Here is an 18,882-nt window from a genome sequence, read left to right as displayed (position 1 = left end):
CGTGCAACGTGCTCGAGAAAAATGTGGTGATGGTTTTGCCGTTCCAGCAATGCACATCAACCACTGAACTGTCGGTTGTCTTCCTTCTTGGGATTCATTGTGCCTCTATTGTGAAGCGATAATTTACTCGCCCACCGAGGAGCAGCGTCGCACAATGACAAAGTACGCCGCTCTAAGAGTGGGCAGTCGCGCGTCTGGGTGGATCTGTGTATTATCGCTTCACGATATAGACTCATCACATTCGAAGAAAGCAATCGACCGAAAACAGAGGGGCTGATATGTGTTGCTGGAACGGCAAGACCATTTCCACAGTTTTTTTAAGCGCGTCGCAAGTTAATGCTACTAGCTTAACTCAGAGAGCGCACCGGCCACGGCTCGCGCGTTGTAACTCGCACTCAAAGCGGACTTTCCTCCTCGTTTTCGTTTTCGCTCCTGTAAAGCGTGCACAGCTGCATTGATGGTGTTACCAAGGCGAAGATAACTTTCTGTTTCTGGCAGGCGATGTTTGTTGAGAAATTGTCACATGCCCAAGTCAGCGATTGTAATGGAAGCAGTTTGTAGGAGGAGGAGGAGGAGGAGGAGGAAAACATTTATTTAAAAAAAAAAAAAAGAAAGGACAAACAGGTGTCTTTCTGCTTGTGTGCGGAGGCGCCCTTAGTCCAGGGCTCCTGCGGCTCTTGCTATCTCTCGGCCCCGCCACACCAGTTGCTGCTGGTTACGAAGGTCCGAACTAGTGAGCACAGCCTCCCGCTGCTCGGGTGTGGGGTTGGGTATTTGCAGGGCAGCTTTCACGTAGGGGCACGCCCATGTGGTGTGATATAGGGGGGCGTAGTCGTTACAAATGGGACATTTGTATGAATATATTGTAGGGTGTATTGCGTTTGCTTAAATGGGGGTATGTGTTGGTTTGTAATTGTCGCCACGCTACGGCGTCTTCACGTGAGAGGGTATTGTGTGGAGGTGGGTATTGTCGTCTGCTCAATCTGTGGTGTTGTAGTATGGCGTTGTATTGTAAAGGTACGGGCTCCATAGATGCGACCGTATCCCTCTCTTGTGGCGCCCGGGAGGCATGAGCTCGGGCTACAGCGTGCGCACGCTGATTTCCACGGAGGGACTCGTGTCCTGGAGTCCATACTATTTCAATGGCCGGGAATTGGGAGGCTTGTTTGAGGAGTCGGTGGGCGATGGAAGATATTCTGCCTCTCGCGTAGCTACTGCAAGCTGTCTGGGAGTCAGTAATTATTGTGACGTGCTCGTTGGTGAGGCTAAAGGTGATGGCCAAGGCGATGTCTGTCTCCTGCGCTACGAGGGCTCTGGAAATGCGGACCGTCATCGAGACCACCTCTTGAAGGTTATGGTCGACAACGCTGGCCGTCATGGCTGCGTTTTGGGGGTACTGCGCGCCATCTGTGTATAGTGTGGTGGAGAGAGTGCCATATTTTGTCTGTAGAGTCCTTGCGAGAGCTTGGCGACGACCGGCGCGATGTTCCGAGTGCATACTTCTGGGAACAGCAGCTTCCTTGATGTGCTCCCAGATGTTAGGGGCCAGATAGATTGCTTGTTCGTGGCCTTTGCCGTGTGTGGGGTAGCCTAGGCGCGCTAGGACTGTTCTTCCTGTTGGTGTGAGGGCTAGACGTTCTCGTTGGCTTGTGAGGTGGGCGTCTATGATTTCTCTTATTGCATTATGGACTCCTAAGGCTTCGAGCTTAAATGTGGCTGTTCCCAGGGGTAGGCCGAGCGCTTACTTGTATGCTTTCCGCAGAAGTACGTCTAACTGATCTTTGTCCTTGGGAGTGAGGGGTAAATACGGGGCAGCGTAGGCAATGCGGCTGGTTATCAGGGCCTGGACGAGCTGTGTTACGTTGTCTTCTTTCAGTCCGTATTGTTTCGTGGTGATGCGGCTGACCATTTGCATGATTTGGAAGGTGGTCTGCTTGAGACGTTGGATGGTGTATTCGCCTCCGCCGTCCTGTTGTATGTGGAGGCCGAGGATGCGGACGCGGTTTACTGTGAATATTTCGTTGCCATCGAGGGTGAGTGTGATGTGGGGTATTTCATTGAGTTTTCTTCGTGATTTCTGTCGAACGACTAATAGTTCCGACTTATCGGGGGAGCATCGGAGACCACTTGTTTTTGCGTATTGCTGGACGACGTCGGTCGCTTGTTGGAGGACGTCTTGTTTCTCACCTTCGGAACCAGTGGTCGTCCAGATAGTGATATTATCGGCGTATACTGCACGCCTGATTGCTGGTATTGCGTTGAGTTTGTTAGGTAATTTGATCATAGCAATGTTGAAAAAGGTGGGTGATAGAACAGCACCTTGTGGGGTTCCTTTGTTGCGGGCAGGTAGCGTCGGGGTTCTGAGTGAGCCAATGCCTATTGTGGCCGTGCGGTTGCTTAGAAAGGCGCGTATGTAATTGTAAGTATTACGACCACAGTTCATGAGACTTAGGTTTGTAAGGATGGTGTCGTGAGCCGCATTGCCGAAAGCGCCTTTGAGGTCGAGTGCTAGAATCACTCCGGTGTTGTGTGGTGAGGTGTGTTCAAGGACTTGTTCCTTCAGCTGAAGAAGGATGTCGTGGGTAGAAAGGTGGGGCCGGAATCTGAACATTGTTTCGGGAAAGAGGTCGCTGGATTCTAGGTAAGGTTCAAGTCAGTTCAGAATGACATGTTCCAGGAGCTTGCCTAGGCATGAAGTCAGTGATATTGGTCTCATATTTTCTAAGCTGGAGGGTTTACCTGGCTTAGGAATGACTGTGATGTCCACGTGCTTCCAATCTGCTGGTAGCGTACCCGCTTCCCAATGATGATTAAAGAGATCAGTAAGAGATTGAATGGTGCCGTCATCCAGATTGAGCAGGAGCTTGTTATTTATTTTGTCCTTGCCTGGGGTGGTGTTTCGTGTCAGTGCATGAATTGCTTGTTGCACCTTAGAGATAGTGGTCGGCTTGTCGAGGTCGTGGTTCTCGCTCCCGTTGTACGTGGGAGGTTGTCCTTGTGCGGGTTCGAAATCGCCCGCAACTCCTACAGGGTGTAGCCATCAGAACCCGGATGGTTGTGGAGGATACGTTGGATTGTTTGCTGGCTAATTGCTTTGCTTTGTGTGGGGTCAAGATGATGGCATAGTAGCGACCATGTTTTGGCCGTGCTAAGATTTCCCTGCAACTTGTTGCATAGTTGTCGCTAGTTGTGAAGCGTGAGCTCCCCAGCATAATATTCCGCGGTTGCCGTGAGTTTCGCTATGTGTAGTTTCAGTTTACGATTATGTTTTTGGCGCTTCCATCTCCTAACAAGGCCTCGACGTGCTTCCCACAGGTGAAGAAGTTGCGGGTCTACGGCCGGTACGTCTGTGGTGAGTGTGATCTATTTTGAATCTCTACCTCTTGTCGGAGCTCTCGTACCCACTGTTGGAGATCCGTAATACCCGTTGAGGAGTCATCGGCTCGCTCTTTGCGAACAGCTGTCCAATCTGTGAGTGTTGTCTTTTTTATCGGGTGGCGTGCATACGTAACGTTCAATGTGGTGGCAAGTATGCAGTGGTCACTGCCCAGTGTTTCCTCCGTGTTGTGCCAGGTGGCTTGTTGTATCCCTTTAGTGAGGGTGAGGTCAGGGCATGTATCTCGGGAGACGCTGTTTCCTAGACGTGGGGGGTATGCGGGGTCTGTGAGAATGGTGAGACGGTGCTGCTGTATCATGTACTGGAGTGCAGTGCCCTTTGATGTGGCTGTCGTGTTGCCCCGTGCCTGGTAAGCCGCGTTGAAGTCGCCTACTATCAGCAGGCTATTGTTTTTGGCTATGACAATCGTTTTGGTGATCAAGTAGTCGAACTTGGCCTGCTTCTGCTTGGTTGGGCTGTAGATATTCAGTATGAGAAGGCTCATTCGGCCTCGTTGGAGCCGTAGGATCTCAATTAGGTTGTGATCGACGTCACTACCGTCTATTGTGTGTTGTATGGTTGTGAGTGTTTTAGCTGTAAGTATGGCCACGTGGTTTTCAGGCGTGTTGTAGCCGGTTTGAGTTGGGTGTGTGCCTGTTTCTTGCAGTGCGATTACGCTTAGTGTCGTTTTGGCGTTACTTATGTGCTGTCTCAATGACCCTTGCTTGCGTTTGTAGCTGCGACAATTCCATTGCCAGATTAGGAGTGGGTTTTCGTTCCTGTGGTTGGTTTTGCTATTTATCCTGGCCAAAGGGTCGGTTGGCAGGGTTTCCCTGCTCTACTTCCTGTTGTGCCAGTGTTCTCACATTCTTGCGTCGCTGATCTTTTGCGAGCCGTGTTTCTTCGATTACACTTGCCACTTGCAGGATGGTTTGTTGCATTGCTACCAGTTGCCGTTGCAGTACATCGACTTTCTCCTCCACATGTGCGATTTTTGTCGGTTTTGCTGATTTCGTGAGAATCACTGGTTTCGAACGTTCCGAAGATGATGGCATTGAGGGTGCGCTTATTGGTGTGGACTGCCGAGTGGCAGTACGATTGACGTATAGCTCTGCAATGTGAGTGCGAAGTTTGTTGTTTTCTTCATGAAGGCGTTTGTTTTCCTCTCTGATGGCCTTTAGTTCATCTAGAATTTGCTGTTGAATATCAGTAGTGCGTATGGGAAAGAATTGTGTGAGGTGGGTGCTGTGTGTAGACGTGTTGAGAGGGTGTTGTTTTGGGGGCTGTGTGAGAGGGGAAAAGCCGTGCTGACCAGCTCACCGTTTGTGATCCCGGTATAGCAGGTCCGCTGAGGTTCCGGGTCGCTCCTTGTTGGTTTCGCGAGCAGGTGCGGGACCTGGAGCGGGAACGCTTCCTTTGCTGGTCTGTGCGTGACCGAGACTTCGATCGTGAGTAGTCCTGGTGGCTGGTCCTTTGTAATGTTGAGGGTGCCTTCTTCAGTCAATCAGGGCACTCCTTGGAAGCCGTAGGATGAAGCCCCTGGCATAGGGCGCACCGGGGGTGACAGGGGTGGTCCTGAGTGGGGTTTCGTGTACCACACTGGGGGCATACGTTGGCTTCTGGAGTTGGGCATACATCGGTCTGGTGGCCGACTTGGTGGCAGATGCGGCAGAAATGCGTGGTTGGTCAATATGGTTTGCATCGTACTTCACTGCTGTAGTATCACGCGTAGAAGGGTACAGCCTTGCCAGTGAATGCGATCACTGCCGCGGCGGTTCGTACGAGCATACGGGCGTGTAAGATTTCTCGGCCAGGTGCGTAGAGCCCGTTAAGGAGGACTTCTGCGGGAGTTCCTGCGGGGATTCCGTGAATGACCCCTTTGGCGGAGCTGTCGGGTGCCGCCACGTATGCTGTGACTGCAAATTCTTGACCGCCCAGGTGAATTGTAGTGATGTGACGGATGCTCATAGCTAGCTCTTCGTTTGGTGTGCTAGCAATAGCGATGTTTTGTACTGGGTTAGTTCTTACAGTAAGGGCCTTACGGGCTCAGTGGTGGGGTGCTGACATGCGAGCTTGATGCCTTCAGCAACCTGTGGCGTGGCCAGGTGGCAAGGTTGAGTCCCTATCGGGGGCGGATCATTACCTTGAGGTCGTTTCGGGGCAGCGGTGGGAGTCGGGGTAGTCGGGGGACCGATGGGCGTCGGGGTTGGAAGGGTGGATTGGTGGGAGTCGATGTTTTTTTCTGACCGTACTTAACAGTGAGACAGTCTCCACCGGCAGGTTCAGCTCCCAGCTTCACCTTCATGTCATTGTTCACCGAATAGAAGGTAAACGAATACAAAAAGAAAGCTTTGTTTGATTCTGACACGAGTAAACGAGCAGTGGAAAAGATTGAAACTAAGTCGCATAGCGGTTCGCTGAGAAATGAATGGAACTCGTATTAATTTTCGCCCTTTCACAGAGGTTGATAAAAACAAATATTATGTAATAAAATTTATGCGCGACGTGCGAATGGCGGCGGCGACCTACAGAATAACGATAAAAATTCATTTTGAGCAGTGTCATTTAATTCAACTAAACGTTAGGTAAGCGCAGTGACTTAGGTCGAGCTTTTATTAGACTTGTGCGTGTTCATGTTATACAGCATTACCACCTCAACATGAGAAGTGTTTCGCTGGCCTTGACAATTCTTTAAGTGCGGCATTTTCTTAGGTATACATATCTTTTGCCAGCCACATAAAAAAAACTCAATATTTTAGAAAAGTTCAGTTCGTTCATGTGATTTCATCACAATCCCAAATTCATCAGTTATCGTTAGCGACTCCAAAGCAGCCATACATAACTTCGGAGCGGGCAGGGTTTCTAAGCCAGCCCTTCCCCTCCTCTTGGCCCATGCTTTCCATCAAACTGTAGCCTTAATCTGGACCTCCGCGCATGTGGGCCTTGCCGGAAACGAGGAGGCTCATGCCACTGCCCGAGGATTTACAGTCCGGGCTCAGGCATCAGATGTGTCGGACCTCGCCACGGAGGAGGCGTCGTTTACAGCGCGATCGGCTTATTACCTACCACGACATCTGCACACACTACCGATTAGACCGTTTAACCTTTCCGCCACTCATGGGCAAATCTCCGCGCAGGTGTGAAGTTCTGTGGCGACAGCTGCAGACTCGCACCTTTCCCTCCCCTTACCTCCTCCACCGCATTCATCCCTCCATTTACCTTTCTCCTGCTGGTAAATTCTGCGTCTCTCCCAAAGCAGACTTAAACCACATCATGTGGGGGTGCCCTAAGCACCTCCTTCCCCCTTTCCCCAAGCAATCAATATCTAATGAGGAGCAGTGGGAGGCTGCCTTCTGCAGCTCGAGGCCCGACCTTCAGGAGGCCATCCTGGAGTGGGCTGAGAGGATAGAGGAGGCCTATTTCAAGTAGTTCCTCCCCCCCACCCTCTATTCCGTTGCCACCTTCCTTTAATGAGGGATAAATAAAGTTTTTCATCATCTTCATCATCATGGATCTCTGTGAGTCCACTCTAATTTTAAAGCAATGCTCAGTGAACCACAGCAATTTAGGAATGCCATGACGGAGTACGGAACTTTACAAAAACGTTTCACTCTAATGCACTATAAGCAATTTAGGGTTTTCGCAAGTAACAACAAGTCTGGGCGCACAAAGTAGAATCACTGCATAGATTCATGTTTTTATAAGACACCATCATGTTTTACCGACCGTGAAGATAGCTTACCAGTGGATGAGGACGTTGCCGCCTTCCATTCGAGCGTGGTGGATGAAGTCATTGGATTGGGAAAAGAACTGCGACAGGTTCTGGCCGGGGGTGTCTGACGCCTGGATGCAGAGGTATTCTTTGTCCTGCACGAAGACAGTGCTAGCTTACGTTTCGTTAGGTTGCGACTCTTACGCCGTCTTGCGACGAATACCGCTTGTGAAAACACGGCACTGAATACGGACTGAATGGCGTGCTGGCGACTTAGGAACCCTACAGCAGCCGCTGCTGTGATGTGATATTCGTAGTCGTCGGTCGAAGTGTCACGCAGGAAATATGACATGTACTTCTGCGTTTCCTGAGAAGGACCGCGCTGTTTCTAGTGCACTTCACTGGTATTTTAGCAATAACTTATTCAGTTCACCAACGATCTATTCACGAACTGTTAAATGTCACTTTGTGAGCTACTCAGTTTGTCGTACGTGTTCAGCGTTTTGCCATTCAGTATACCGAGGACATAGACATTCGTTTCTCCCAGTAGCGTAGCAGTGATGGGGGAAAATTCGCCGCCGTATTTCGGGCACAATTGATTTTTAACGGCATGGGGTACAAAAACTCCAGGCGGTTAAAGTTGACCTGTAGCAAGCCTTCCGCGATGGCCGCCCTCATAGCCAAAATATACCTACGTGACGTTAAATGCCGGTAATATGACATGTAATATGACTTCGCGGTGTAAACGTATGGAAATTAACGAAGAGCTTAGTTGATTTGATAAAGTTTGGCTATATAGCGTTGGATAAAGTTGGCGATATATATATATATTGTCACGTGGTGGTGACGTTGAAGAACACAGTAGTAATACTGTGAAAGACAAAACTAACTTTTATTGGGCGAACCTGTGCCCACAAAAACAGGCTACACTTATAGCACAACGATAGCGGCGAACACGGTCGGCGATCGTCAAAAATCTGATCTGCGGGTCAAGCGCGTCGGCTTTTATACATCCGTCGTCGAATGTTCCAGAGTAATCGCTGGGACCCGCTTGCCTTCCACAAAGTTCTACACTATTCGCGTAGCGCATACATGCAATCAGATTACACAAGTTGCGGTGAAAGACAGTGGACAGAAGCATCGATAACATTCCAGAAACGTCTTTTACATGCAGGCGCGTCCTGCGCTGCGCGATAACATTTGTTAGGCGGCCAAACGTGGTCGCCCGATAAAGATAAGTACACGTGTCAATATAAACACACACATATATATATATATATATATATATATATATATATATATATATATATATATATATATATATATGCTATACCAGATAGATAAAAATATGTATATACCGTGCCAGATGAAACAAAATTTCAGCATAAATTTCCGCCATGCTACGCATCATATAGAAGTATTAACTTTGGGGCACCCGACGTGCGGAAGCTAGAGCTAGGAACTGTATTTCACAACGCGTACACATTGGCACACGCATACTAAGGATAGCGTTGGCGCAGAGGTCTTTCTTTCCTCGTGGAACAATTGCGTCATGGCATCGCGAGGCCTTATCCAAGGCACGCGGAAAGCCACGATAATGACGAAAAGTTTCCGTCGTCCTTTCCGAGACGCTTGAGTCAGCTTCTCAGAACGGTTCTTTCAGCAGCCGTGTTTGCCCTTATGATTAGGTTGTTTGACTTCGAGATTAGGCTGGCGGGTTTGCAACGCATGTTGAGCACGAAAGCTAGTAAAAACTACTTTACCGTATTTTCCTTGGATGCGGGGGCTATGTACACCGGGAGATTGCCCCCTTTTTTTCTCACCTCTCGAGATGTAAGAATGGCGTGTCTCGTTGCCGACCTCGAGCACTTGGGTTTCACCCTTTATGGACGTGAATTAAATTTATTGCTATTTTAACACCCTTAAGTAATTCAACAGTAGTGAGGGGGCACAGGTAGGAATAGGTTTGGGCAATACCAAAAGCGGCTATACACCCGCCGCGGTTGCTCAGTGGCTATGGTGTTAGGCTGCTGAGCACGAGGTCGCGGGATCGAATCCCGGCCACGGCGGCCGCATTTCGATGGGGGCGAAATGCGAAAACACCCGTGTACTTAGATTTAGGTGCACGTTAAAGAACCCCAGGTGGTCAAAATTTCCGGAGTCCTCCACTACGGCGTGCCTCATAATCAGAAAGTGGTTTTGGCACGTAAAACCCCATAATTTAATTTTTTAAAAGCGGCTATGCCAGATGGTCGCTGGCGTCATGATTAGTGCTTTGGGTTACGATTATTCTGTAAATGAAACTGAAGCCAAGGCATTCGCTTCTTTTTCGTTTTTTTGCGAATGCTAAGCTTTGCTTGACAGTCCTATGAGCTGACACCAGCACTGATCAGTTGTCTTACGAAACCAGGTTGACTAAGCCACGGGTGGCGTGTGAAGCTAGTCGAAATGCAAAAATTAACGCGAGATTTCCTGGCTATTAGGTTCGTTGAGTGAACTCTCATAACGACACTGTCTACCAAAACTTCACTGTGCTTAATGCACAGTATTTAAAAATGATTAGTTAAGGTCAGGTCTGCTAGCTTCATCCGTAACCTGGACACTTGTACTTTTCATCCGAAAAGAAACCTAATGATACGTGTTGGCTTTTCTGTGCGTCGTAAGCATTTAAGGTACTAATGCTCGACTTAACCTTGGACATCAGCAGCCTAAAACAATTTTATGTACGTTTTAAATTTGACATCTGCCTTATAGCGGGAGAAAATTTTCCACCGTGAGAACGTGCTTCTGCCTTAAGTGCCGTACAAATAGTCGCGTAGTGTGTTGAACTATAGTTTAGTAATCTGGAAAGTTGGGCTAGTTGGTGATTAATCATCATACCTTGCTGGTGAAGCAGCGCACTGACACGGATACGGTGAAGGCACACAAGAAAAGACGACACTCGCTGCACTCGCAACTATTTTATTTAAGAGCACATACTTCATATTTATATAACTGCGCACCCTCAGGCATCAAAGATAATCAAGGCAATATTAAAGGCATTTTTTAAATTCATTTGGCCGCGCATACTCGGGCGTCAAAGATATGGCACCTGTCTATCGTGGTGTGCAATCCTATAGTATTTGTTGCACCCCTAACAAACATTTTTTATTACGCAATCTTTTCTTCCTTTATTGCTCTTCCAAAAAGGCAACCTCACCATGACTTAGATGCACAGATGGCTGACTGATACAATCCTCTTCCTTTTTGTGAATGTGAAAGTCTTCGATTATTTCATTGGTTAGCCGATCCTTATGGTGCGATAAAACTGTAGTATCATTGTAAAGCGGCCAGCACCCAAGCTACAGTTTTTAGATGTGGCGTTAACTACCACACCGGACCACGTTTGCTGGTCATACAATCCACGATCAGAAAAACCCTTGCTTAGCTACAATTCGGGACACTCAAAAGTCGTAAAAAGTGGCATAGCTTTCTCGTGCCTGCGAGCGGCCTTAACTAAGTCTTGCCCGGAAAAAATAAAAGAAACTTTCAGCCAACAAGTTACAGGCTAAAGAATGCAGGATATGAAAAACATTTACTGTGTACATCAGCCTACAAGTTGATTCGTTATGTGCGCAATGGCTATCAGAAAGAGCGTAACAGAAAGGAGAATGACAGCCAAAAATTGTGCATAACTTAAAGAAAGTAGGTGGCAGATATGGTCTACAAGTAGTTTTTTCAGCACCTAACAAACTCGGAAAAATATGTGCCGGACTGCATCGTAGAGTTTCAACAAAAATGAAAGTAAATGGTCATAAGTGCACGGTCAAGCATAAGGAAAGACTTGTCAAGTGCAGGTCGTCCTTTGTCTACTGTTTTCCCATATCGTGTGGAAAAGTAAACATTGGCCAAACGGGTCGGCGTGTAAAACACAATACTTTTGGAGCACAAAAGGTCACTGGAAGGAAACACACATTCCCACATTAAAGAGCATTGCTCACAACATGAGTGCTGGTCGCTTTACAACGATACTACACTTTTATCGCACAATAAGGGTCAGCTGACCAGGGAAATAATCGAAGCCTTTCAGATTCACAAGAGGGGAGAGGGTTGTATCAGTCAGCCATCTGTACATCTAAGCCATGGTGAGGTTGCCTTTTTGGAAGAACTCTAAAGGAAGAAAAACTTGTGTAATAAAAAATGCTAACAAATACGATAGGATTGCTCACCATAATAAACAGGTGCCATATATTTGACGCCTGAGGGTGCGCAGGTATACAAATATGAAGTATGTGTTCTAAAATAAAATAGTTGCGAGTGCAGCGAGTGTCGTCTTTTCTTGTGTGTCTTCACCGTGTCCGTGTCAGTGCGCCACTTCACCAGCAAGGTGTGATGGTTGAACTATAGATTGTTCACTATTGCGCGCAGAAGCCTAACGATGCGGATTCTTAGCAGGAATAAGAATTCACGTGCACAAGACATTTACTGAAAGCTTGCGAGTGAGGCGCACACGTACGATATATTTATACTGTTGCCTGGAAGAGTGAAGCAATATCTAGTATACTGGTAATTAAAGGATAGCTTCTGGTATGAAACCTGTAATTTGCATCTTCAGTGACAGCTGGTCTGTGCGAATTTCTAGCTTTCTTGTGTTGCTCAGTTGCAAGATGTGCACTTTAACTGTTTTAGTTTTTAAATTCGCTGCGCATCTCAACCTACACCGGACGTTTAATCTAAGGCAAACTGAGCTATTTTTCTATGAATAACGCTTTCGATATGCACAGAAACAATATTAATTGTGAATGTAGCTGTCAATATCTTTCATTTGTTATTTCGAGCTACGGATACAAATGTATCTAGCCACATCAGAACAAAAAACGCGGAGCTCAACGTCTTCCTGAAAGCCGAACTTGTGCCTGAACGAAGGAGTAGATGAACAGTGAGCACCCTCTTTGACGAAAACTAGAAAGAAAAAAAGAGAGTTTCGCCACAGCAGTTTGGTTCTGGGAGAACTCGTTCGAAGCGGCTGCACGTAGCTTCGCAATCAGTACTATCCGTGCTAACGGGAAGGCGAGGTGTGGCCGCAGACGGTCGATAGCTGAGCCGCAGAGGGCGCTCACAGAACATCGACGCCCTTTGGCGCCGTACAGCAACGCCCATTCTACCTCTAGCAAGCGACGTCGGAATGTAAGCTAGATGGATGATCAGAGGTTGCAGACCCCAACTTGGACTAAAACGTTTGTCTCTCAGGTTTCGCCTGTGCGCTCTCGTCTGCCATCAAACGAATGAATGACTTAGAGTGCAATTGAGGAGTTGGTAAGGCGAAACGAGAGAAAAGTTGGAGGGAAATACGCTGGGGGAGATAATCGGCATTGATTGGTGGATACTCGGGTAACCTCGCGCCTCTCTGCCCCAGTCTTCCAATCTTCCGAGTAAAATGTTATTACCTGTGGAGGATAGCCACGGGATGAGAACCACGTTGCGCTCGTTTTCTGTGACGGGGCAGTGGCAGAACTTAGTTTCTGCGGTTATGAGTCGGATTCCGAATGTCCCATGCACGTTAACTTAATTACTCCCGTGAAGCGTGCACTGCCGCAAGTAGAGAAAGCTAGTGGCGAAGCCACACTTGCGCTACAGCGAGGCGTGGATTCTGTTGTACGAACGTTCGCTTGTGTGTTCTACACAAGTCCGCGATTTACCGCTTCAGTGGTTTGACGTCTTAATGCTTTAACTTTACTCAAGCGAGGAAAAGTTGACAGTCACCTAAGTATCCGTACGTGATTTGAAGGCGAAAGCATAATGACTTGTCTAAGCCATCACCTTAAACTAAGATTCCACCTTAATCCACCTTGCCCTAATTTGTACCAACTGTAATCTACCTTACTGTCCCTTATTCCACCCTGATCCACTTTAATCTACCTTAGTACACTTTAATCTACCTTAGTTCACTTTACTTCACCGTGGGATATTCCAGTGCGAGCGGCAGCAGGTCCAGTGCTGGGAACGTGACGTCATCACTTGGTCATGTGGGTTTTGGTACCATCGGATGATAACGCCGGACGAACGCCAGATTTTTCGCTTCATGGGTTATATGTGTTTCGCCTTATAAAGTTAGTGCTGTCAGAACTTTCACCTTTTATCTCGCATTCGGTTTCTTAAGTGTTCTGAAGGGCCTCGAATAGAAATTTACGTTTTTATAAAATGTCCGAGGCACGCACAAGGTTCTGAAAGTACCTTTTAAGGCGAAATTCTTATATGCCCTATGAAGCGAAAAATCAGGCGTCCGGCGCCCGGCGTCACCTTCCGATGGTACCGAAACCCACGTGACCAAGTGATCTTTTGCGTAACCAACACCCAAAAAATTGACCGCCTAATTCGAAAATTGAGTTGACCCATGTTCTAAACCGGCCTGGCCCACTCCCAAAATTGACTTGGCCCACCCTCAAAATTGACTTCGCCCAATTCGAGAACATGACCAAGTGAAAAGTATCGCGCGGAAGAGCCATACTGCTTTCGCATTCAATGCACGTAAGGAGACCTAAGTGCCTCTGTAACATTATAATCTAAATTTTGAACAAATATTATCTCATTCTTTTACGTATTATGTGCTTTTGTGTTGTCTCAAATATAACTTGCTTCCTACTAAATGATGACATAATTTTCGCAATGTGCCTTTGTCATCACAGCGAGCGTACAGGGTATGAGTTAGAACATGTTGCTGGGCAAGCTGGATCCAATATGGAGGGTACATATTAGCGTGACGTGGATATAAATACTTTGTAGGAGGGGGTAAGAAAGAACAGAGTGAACGGTAATGCTCGTACGTCCAGAAGTTATCCCACAACCTTACAAAAGTCGCAAATAGGTACGGTGTGCCAGTTGTTTTCACTGCGTCACGCAAGTTAGCTGGGCTGTGTCCGCGCATCAGCCGCGTTGACAACAAGCTCGGATGAAAGAAGCACACCAGACCTTACGTAAAATATGTGACTGGCGTTATATATGAAATACCACTGTCGTGTGGGAAGACCTATACGAGGTAAATATACCTGGTAGCGAAGCTTCCATAGAAGCCCATACTTTCAAAACATGGCGTTTCATCGGCTGTTCATGGGGCTTAACGCCTTCTGTGTGACGAGGGAACACATACGGCGGAAGTAAAAAAATAATGTGACGCCATATCCGTTAAAAACAGAAGTAACGTTGTTTCATTCTCAAAGGTGCCAAATGTGTTTTGGTGGCCTGCCAGTACGTGCAAAGTCCATCTAAATAGGTCGTGAAGCTTGGAATGAAAAGCGTGCCAAAACCTATTGCCATAGATATCAGTCATCAGTCATCAGTCGTCATCAGTCACTCGTCATCGCCTTCGCAACTCCAAAATTCTACGGTCTTCCTCCTCTGGACCCTGGCACACACCGATGTTCCGCTCGCGGGCAACGAGGCGGCCCACGCCACGGCTCGAGGTCTCACACGCCGAGCCGCCGCTGATTATGTGGCCGCCGCCTCCGCCCCCGAGAGCGGGGCATCGGGTCTGCTGGATCGGGACACTACAACAAAAATACAACAACAAGAAACACACTGGGCGTGGGGTGATCGCCTAACCACGTTCAGAGACCTCACCCAACACTACAGACTCGAAAGACGCACATTACCGCCACCGCACGATAAATTGAACAGGAACGAGGCCGTAACTTTACGCTTGCTCCAGACACACACCTACCCTAGCCCCGCTATCTTACACCAATGCTATCCGCGTTTATATCCAACAGACGCGTGTAAAACTTGCGGACAACGAGCAACCCTGCGACACATGCTCTGGGAATGTGCCGGCAACAACGGTAATCAAACCAGCCGCGTTCGCGACGCGTCCATAATCGCGGCCGTTGCCAGAGTACGGGAAGGCTCGAGCTCGCTTCTTCCCGACGCCGCCCCGGATGCGGGAGCCGCCAGGGACCTTCTCCGTGGGCGTCGCCGCCGCTGGGAGGCGGCTATCAAAAGTTCAGAGCTGGCAGACCAGCTCTGGGCCGTCCGGCAAGCCGAAGATGTCGCCCGAGTCTAAGGACTTCGAACCGCCACCTGAGGCCACCACAGCAAGAACTGCCGGATTATTCTTCAATAAAGTTTCTTCTTCTTCTAGAAATAGTAGTCAGAATACTGTCATACGAATAAATATTCTGTTGAAATATTTTCAGTGTTCCAAAATGGGAAGTTTCATATTTTTTCTATTTCACAATTTATTAGTTCGTTATTGGTGATCCCTACCAACCAGAGATTCTGGCGCAATACTTGGCAGTACTGCACAAAGCGGCCATTATATGCTATTATGTCGTGCGGAATGGCGTTTCCTTACGTGTTTGTTCAAAGTGTGGCGTGCGCTTCACATCACATTTTTCGTGACCTAGCGCACGGCATTCATTGGCGAAATGTGTGAGTGCAGCTTTTCCTTATCGTCCAAGTTCACACTCAGGCATCCGACGCGATGTGTCTCGTCGTGACGATAAATGCGGGACGCTCCGAGAAGAAACGTCGCGCTTATGTTCGTTAACTCTCCGTAACAAAGGCTCTGAGTGCCCGACAGGCAGCCAAATTAGTAAGCCGAATGTTTTTACAGTTTTCATAAAAAAGCACTAAAGACGAAAGGAACACATACGACAGGCCTGGCGCTTCGTCTTCCTTTCGACTTCAGCGCGTTTTTTATGAAAACTGTCAAGCTGAGCCAACTCGCCCAAACCAAGGTATTGTTGCACCGAATGTTTTCTAAATGATAATGAGGGGCGATGTTGTTTTGCCAGATAACTGTTCGATTAATAAAGGGAAAATTAGACATCCACCCAAACGTACGTAAGTGCTACAAATGAAACCCATACGGGTTCCTCGAAAGAAAAGCTTCGCAGTTGAAGAAAAATTCGTCCTGGTCCGGGACTCGAACCGGGACCACTGCCTTTCCGGGGCAGCCGCTCTACCATTCGAGCTAACAAGGCGGCTAGCAGATGACAGGTGAAGTCGAATTTATCAACTCAGAAGCAAAGGCAAGAGTTTGACGTAACAGTTCTGCGGAAACACGCAAGGTGGAGAGAAGCGGGTTTCCGCAGAAAATCTTTACGTCACTGTCATTTCCGATTGTGACGTCACTTTTTTTTCCGATTGTGACGTCACACCCAAAGCTCTACATCAAAGCTTTGGGTGTAGAGTGGTGGTCCCATCGTCGGACGCCAAGCCCGTCCGCCAGCACAGCCGCACGAAAACAGGCGAAGTAAACAATTATGTGGCGGTCGTAACTCACTGCTTTTGAATGAACAGGTTAAGAAACGATGAAACTACCCGCGCCACCAAACGTTGACAAGCAAAACAACATAACGTGAAAGGGGGGCGTATTGTAACAGGTGACATTTACGAGTGTGCTTTTCTGCACACTTTAGGAGCTGTATTGCATTGCAAGTGACAGCGGCGTTACCGCCCCGCCCCCTTTTATGACGGGCACTGAAAAAAAATGTATTTATTAATAATGAGTGTAAAATTGAGGTAGCTGAGATTATGCGTCTTTTTTGTTCTCGCCACGCGTGTTTAAACTTGATTACACCCGCCGTGGTTGCTCCGTGGCTATGGTGTTGGGCTGCTGAGCACGAGGTCGCGGGATCGAATCCTGGCCACGGCGGCCGCATTTCGATGGGGGCGAAATGCGAAAACACCCGTGTGCTTAGATTTAGGCGCACGTTAAAGAACCCCAGGTGGTCTAAATTTCCGGAGTCCTCCACTACGGCGTGCCTCATAATCAGAAAGTGGTTTTGGCACGTAAAACCCCATAATTTAATTTAAACTTGAGTAGGAATTTTATTTTCGTTGAATGACTCAAACTGTGTCTCGTTTTAATTAAAAAACTCCCTTTCTTTCTCAATGTTTGTCCCCTCCTGACATAGTCACGCTTCAATCGCTGCTCCCATAACAACGCTTGCTGATACCGGTGGCAATTTGTTCTGAAGCGCTTTTCGCCCGAAGTTCCGCGACCTATTTCGACCTTGACCTATGTAGACCCACCACTATATAGATCCACGATCAACGACCGAGCGCAGGAGCATGAACTCTCAGTAAAGAACAAAGGCAATGTGCACTTGCCTGCGCACTGCATTGCCTGCAAGTGTGAGCCACGGCTTCATGAGCTAAAAATACTGCGCCGGACTAGCGACACGTTTGCGCGGGAATTGTTGGAGGCCTTCCATATCAAGAAAAGAGGCACAAACTGCATTAGCAATACGTCTGTTTATCTCTTTGGAAACGAGTTCCAACTGTTAGACACAATGCTGTGACTTTTTTTTTTAATGTGACTGCTAAACGCGTGCGCGCGTGTTGTATTCTTGTGACTCCGCTCTACGAATAAACAGCTCAGCGCTCGCTCTGTTCTTTCTTACTCCCTCCTAGAAAGTCGTTATTTCCACCTAGCGCTAACATGTACCCCCTAGTTATAGGATAGGATATGTAGTGTGAATCGTGAGGATCGGGAGATTCAATCTCGAACCATACACCGCGATTTAGAATATTTCACTCAAGAACGCTGACGTTCTGTATCTGCCTCATTACCGCATCGTTGTAGCTGTGCCCCTCTGATTGATTAAGGTTCACAATTAGTTGTCGTGCTTTGAGAGAATTTGTTCGCGTTTGCATTGTAAGCAATAATTCATCGAGGACCCTGTATTTCAGTTTTCGCACTGTTAGTACTGAATTGAACGATACGTAGTTAGTGTTCTGATAAAAAAATAAGCAAAAATCCACCTCTATTACACCCTGTGAAAGTAGATGTACAGCGAAACTGTTGCCGACGTTATACAGCGCGCGCACGCGTCTGCGGAAGTGCAGCATACATCCTCATTCTTGTTGGCCCTCCGCCAAACGCAAGTTCCCTTTGAATTCACTGAATTTTCCAAAGTAAATTTCGTTGGAAAATTTGTAAAGTACAACTTACAAGCTGCAGACATGATTGTTTCGGATTGTAATTCGAATATATGAGAAAACATTATTCTCTTACGCGGAAACTGGAAGACAAAGTCCTTTTCCAGCTGCCATTTGAGGTCTGTCTGAGTGGCCGTGGCCGCTAGGTGGCGGTACCGTTTTTGGACAGGGGGTTAGTAAGAGCCTATTGGAGGAAGCGAAGTAGGGAAACGACAAAAAACGGAGACTTACAAAAGCAGATTTCGCAATAGGGGGACAGAAAATTTGGTTGTGGGAGTTCATAGTGTTTCTTTTTATTGTTTAACCTAGGTAGGACATTAGGCAGTATAATAGCAAGAGCTTTACCCCTTTCCCCAGCACAGGGTAGCCAGCCGGTACTTACACTGGCTAACCTCCCTGTCTTTCCTCTCGTTTGTCTCCTCCTCCTCCTCCTCCTCCTTGGTGGCGCAACCCACCGCCCCGTTCCAAAGGGGACGCTCATAACATCCATCCATCCATCCATCCATCCATCCATCCATCCATCCATCCATCCATCCATCCATCCATCCATCCATCCATCCATCCATCCATCCATCCATCCGTCCATCCGTCCGTCCGTCCGTCCGTCCGTCCGTCCGTCCGTCCGTCCAGTGAAGCTGTGTAGAGTGATATGGGCTGCACAAGTTTTGAAGTGAAGGAAGCTCAGAGTAAAATTGATTTTGAAGAACGACTGAGGAATATGGAAGAAAGTATATGGGTTGCGAGAGTGTTCAGATATTTGTACAGGAATACATGGACTCACAGTGGAGGAAAAGAACTAGGAAGCATAGCAGCTAGTATGCGACCGGTATAGTAAGTAACATGGCATCGAAGAACGTCAAACGCAAAATCAGAG

General features: G+C 47.7%; 1 protein-coding gene across 1 annotated transcript in view; it reads right to left on the bottom strand.

The window, feature by feature from the left end:
• Positions 1-18,882, bottom strand: part of LOC126546262 (dual specificity protein phosphatase 22-like) — a 104,318-nt gene that overhangs the window by 20,807 nt on the left and 64,629 nt on the right. Inside the window, exon 4 of the mRNA XM_050194413.3 lies at positions 7,119-7,243. Within this exon, the coding sequence (XP_050050370.1) occupies positions 7,119-7,243 (125 nt within the window). The remainder of the gene's footprint in view (positions 1-7,118; positions 7,244-18,882) is intronic.

Source organism: Dermacentor andersoni, chromosome 1, assembly GCF_023375885.2.
Source record: "Dermacentor andersoni chromosome 1, qqDerAnde1_hic_scaffold, whole genome shotgun sequence".
Lineage (NCBI taxonomy): Eukaryota > Metazoa > Arthropoda > Arachnida > Ixodida > Ixodidae > Dermacentor > Dermacentor andersoni.
Note: the sequence above shows the minus strand (reverse complement) of the source record. Positions and strands in the feature narration are given on the sequence as shown.